Below are 4,528 nucleotides of genomic sequence, written 5' to 3'. Positions count from 1 at the left end.
AAACCTGTATTTGGAAAGCAGTATTGCTGTTATAACATTAACATATAAGCATAGCATACCTAAGCAACATGGAAACTAAGAGGAGCACCCAAGTTTGTCTTTAGGAACCAAAGAAGGTTTCACAGAAGAAATAGCTTTTGAGATAAAACTTGAAGACTAAGTTGGTGTTTGCCAGGACAAAAGCCAGGAGCAGGAGGATTTCAGAAAGAAGGAAACGAATTTGCGAGACATAATGTGAAACTACAAAGGCAGATTCTGGGAACTACAACTATTTGTTTTGCTAGACCATAATGTGTGTGTCTGAGGAAATGTTCTCTAGCCTGCTTGCTCTTCTAGGCCTGGGACAAGGGGAAGGCCTTAAGCCTTCCTTTAAGCCTTTAAAACTAGTTTTCTGATGGGAAAGGGACAGGAGATCTAACTTCAAGGAAAGCTATGGGTTATGGGTCAGGCTGTATTTTACAGCAGTTTTAAAATGGAGTCCAAATGGGGTGCCTGGATGGCCCAGTCAGTTAAGTGTCCGACTTCAGCTCAGGTCATATCTCACCATTTGTGGGCTGGAGCCCCTCATGGGGCTCTGTGCTGACAGCTCAGAGCCTGGAGCCTGCTTGGGATTTTGTGTCTCCCTCTCTCTTTGCCCCTCCCCTGCTCATGTTTGTCTCTCTCTCTCTCCTTAAAAAATAAATAAACATCAAAAAAAAATTTTTTTTAAACCTCCCCAAAAGAAAAGCCCAGATGTTTTTATGGGGCTTTATTAATAATACATAAATAAATCAATAATAAAATTCAGTCTAAGTAAAATAAGTCAGAAAAAGATACGTATCATATGATATCACTCCTTTGGAATTTAAGAAACAAAACAGATGAACACAGGGGATGAGAATGAAAAATAAAACAAGATAAAAACGGGGGCAAACCATAAGAGATTCTTAAATATGGAGAAAGAGGGGAGGTGAGAGGAGGGATGGGCTAAATGGATGAGGGGCATTAAGGAGGGTACTTGTTGGGATGAGCACTGGGTTCTACTCCTAAAACCAATACTACACTGTATGTTAACTAACTTGAATTTAAATAAATACGTTCTTAAAAAATACAGCCCAAGAGAGGCTAATAATAAAAAGGAGAAAGTGAGAAGGTTTAAGGCACAACAAAAACCCTGCTATGAGTGGCAACAGCCTACTTCCTTCAATTATAGATCCTTGTAGAAGGAGGAAGATGAGTCAGTCAGAAATTAATGTTCTAAACTTTTCCTGCAGCAATAAGGCTTTGTATCCACGGCAGTTTTAAATGGACTATCGCCCAGTATTTCTTTCCAAATACTTATTTATTTACTGCTATACAATTTAAGTGCTCATCTAAATAGGTAGTTAGATGCACTTATTTCAAAACTGCAGATTGCACATAAAATACCATAATAGAAAAGGCTGTTGTGAGCACAATGCTTGAGAGAACCTACAGGGTATCAATTAGCATTAAATAATTGGCCACCAAACGTATCTGGAAAATATGTGCAGCTTGGTTCTAGACAAGTAAGGCCTCCGCCAAGTGCCTTCCACGGAAATTCATTCATTCATTCATTCATTCATTCATTCATAATGTTTATTTATTTTTGAGAGAGACAGAGACAGAATGCGAGTGGGTTAGGGGCAGACAGAGAGGATGACAGAATCCGAAGCAGGCTCCAGGGTCCGAGCTGTCAGCACAGAGCCGCACGCAGGGCTCGAACCCACGAGCTGGAGATCATGACCTGAGCCGAAGTCGGAGGCTCAACCGACTGAGCCACCCAGGCGCCCCTCCACTGTAAATTCTTCATAAACATTCGCTGGACGACTCTACACAACCGCGCTCCCATGTCCCCCCGGGCCCGCACGCCGAGGAGCTTCCCGTTTCTCCGACGGCTACTTCCCCTGGCTTCGGGGGCCCTCGAGGTCCTGTTACACAAGCTCGGCGTCTGGCCAGCGGGCCCCCAGTGGCGCAAGCCGGCGAGTGGGTTGCCAGCACCCGTCCCGGCGTCACTGGACCGCCTAACTGCCAGAACCAGACAAGCTCAAGGCACTGAGAGGGTCTGACTCAAGCCAGCACGCGCTGCTCCCCCGCCGGGGGAGGGCTCCCCGGCGGGGAGGGGCCAGGAAAAGCCCCGCCCCACGCCCCGTTCCGCCAGGTGCGCGTGCGCCGCGGCCCCGCCCGCCCCCCGGCCTGGTTCTGCGCTGCTCGGCAGAGAGCGTCTTTTCCTCGCTCTCTGGCGGCTTGCACGCGCCCTCCTTCCGGACCTCGGGAGTCGCGCAGCTCCCGGCCCGGTCTCCTCCCCGACTGCCTGGCTGCTGGGCCATGGCGTGGCGGCGGCGGCCCGAGGCCGGCGTCGGGGTCCGCGGCGCGCTGGCGCTGCTGGCGCTGGCTGTGTGCGCGCCCGGGGCCCGGGGGCGGGCATTCGAGTGGTATTCGGCCGTGGTGAGCACCGAGTACGTCGACCCGTACACGAACCGCACCGTATGGAGCGTCTCGGAGAGCGGCCGCTTCGGCGACAGCTCGCCCAAGGAGGGCGCGCAGGGCCTGGTGGGCGTCCCGCGCGCGGCGGATCGCGACCCCGAGGGCTGCGCGCCAGATACCCGCTTCCTCGTGCCCGCGCCCGTCGGCCGTGGAGCCGCGCCCTGGGTCGCCCTGGTGGCGCGCGGTGGCTGCACCTTCAAGGACAAGGTGCTGGTGGCTGCACGGAGGAACGCCTCGGCCGTGGTCCTCTACAACGAGGAGAGCCACGGGAACCTCACCGTGCCCATGTCCCACGCGGGTAAGCCGAGGTCGGGGGGGCGCGGGGAAGTGGCGGGGGGAACTCTGCAGCCTAGTCATGGTCCGCGGCCCTCTCGTCCTCGGCCTTGACCCCCGCCTCCCAGGTGCAAGCAGCGAAGGGGCCGGGAGCGCGACTCTGATGGCCTCTGGCCGTTGAGAACTACGGGGGAGGCTCTAGGTTTGCGCCCTGTGACCCCCCGCCCTTCCCCCGGGACGCTGTAGGAAGTTAGACGGGCCTCCAGACAAAATCAGATTTTCGCCTTGGGCCCTTCAAGTGAAGGGAGGTGCCATCTGGAGGAGGGCAGTGGGGAGAGAGAAGGAAATTAAAACCCACCGAAAGAGGATTGTGGTGGAAGGTCTCATGATTGCTAATCATGGGTCCCTTTCCATTCTTCGTTACCCAGAGTCAGGTGGGGTGAGAATTGAAGCTCTTTCCTAGCGCGCTCCAAGGTCTGGCAGCCCCTTCACCAACGTAAAGTGGTGATTGGTGGCACTCTGTTTTCTCCACTTTAATAAAGCGTGTCCGAATATTCTAAACTTTCGAATCAGAAAATCTGGATTTAAGTTCAGGTATGCTTTCTCGCTCTCTACATTAAGGTTAATACTGGCGCGACTGCCAGTTAGGTTCCTTGAGTCTTGAGTTCAGATGAAATTTTTCAAGTTGTGTACATTCAGTAAAAGGTCTTGCTCTTTGCCAGGCAGTACTTCCCACACACCTATTCCCCTCAACAGGTTCTATCTTCAAGCAGTGATGACAGTTTAAAAGTCTTATTTTGCAAGAAGACATCCTCAGAACTGAATTCCGAGTCCCATAGGAGCAGTACACAGCAGAGTGGACATATTTCTGTTATGACTTCTAAGATCGTGACTCTTGACTTACTGTGATTAAAGTCTTTTTTAAAGTTGCTGCTGTTGCAAGTCAGACATCCTTTTTCCTGTACTTTTGTTTTTCATTCTGCTTTGATTTTTTTTTTTAATGTTTTATTTTATATTTGAGAGAGACAGCGAGCAGGGGAGGGGCAGAGAGACAGAGACAGAATCTGAATCAGGCTCCAGGCTCTGAGCTGTTAGCACAGGGCTTAAACTCAGGAGCAGTTGAGATCATGACCTGAACCAAAGTCAGCCTCTTAACTGACTGAGCCACCCAGGCGCCCCTTTGTTTTGATTTCTTAAAGACAAGTTAGAACTTAACTAGAATGAGGACAGAAAAGTGACTTTGGATTTGGCCTATTTTAGCAGTGATGGGAATGGAAATCAGTTGAGAGGTGAGAAAATGGAAACTGTTAGAACAACTCTTCCAAGAAGTTTGACTGGGACGGCTCAGGAAGTGCTGAGAAATGGGCAGAAACTATAGGGCAAGTGAGGGTAGGGTGAACAATGGTAAGCCATGTTTGATATTGGATGGAAGTGATGTATCCAGGATAGAGAAGAGGTAACCACTCATGTGGTGGCAATGGGTGAGGCACCACCTTTGGTGCAATTATTACAGTGATTACAAGTCTACCTAATTGTTGTACCCAAGTCATGTTTCCATAAGACTACCATGAAAAGCCCTATCAGACTTCACAGAGCATTCCTGATACATCCTATTGATGGTTTTTCCCAATTTTAGTAGTTCTGTCAAAAAGGTTAGTGTGTCAGGATTCTGATTCTGGGTCCTTGCAATCTCTTTTGAGTCTACAACATCTTCATTTGGACCTTTCCTTCCTTCCTTCCTTCCTTCCTTCCTTCCTTCCTTCCTTCCTTC

At 50.1% G+C, this 4,528-nt stretch overlaps 1 protein-coding gene across 2 annotated transcripts in view; it reads left to right on the top strand.

Annotated features, from left to right (window-relative positions):
* Positions 1–2,162: 2,162 nt before the first annotated feature.
* Positions 2,163–4,528, top strand: part of RNF149 (ring finger protein 149) — a 30,047-nt gene continuing 27,681 nt past the window's right edge. The window contains exon 1 of one of the 2 annotated variants that reach the window (XM_040454058.1): positions 2,163–2,782. In XM_040454058.1, the coding sequence (XP_040309992.1) occupies positions 2,326–2,782 (457 nt within the window). In that variant the 5' untranslated portion in view covers positions 2,163–2,325. The remainder of the gene's footprint in view (positions 2,783–4,528) is intronic. The other variant, XM_040454057.1, reaches the window with a different exon arrangement.

This window comes from Herpailurus yagouaroundi, unplaced genomic scaffold, assembly GCF_014898765.1.
Source record: "Herpailurus yagouaroundi ecotype Mexico unplaced genomic scaffold, PumYag 210, whole genome shotgun sequence".
In the NCBI taxonomy this organism is placed as follows: Eukaryota; Metazoa; Chordata; class Mammalia; order Carnivora; family Felidae; genus Herpailurus; species Herpailurus yagouaroundi.
Note: the sequence above shows the minus strand (reverse complement) of the source record. Positions and strands in the feature narration are given on the sequence as shown.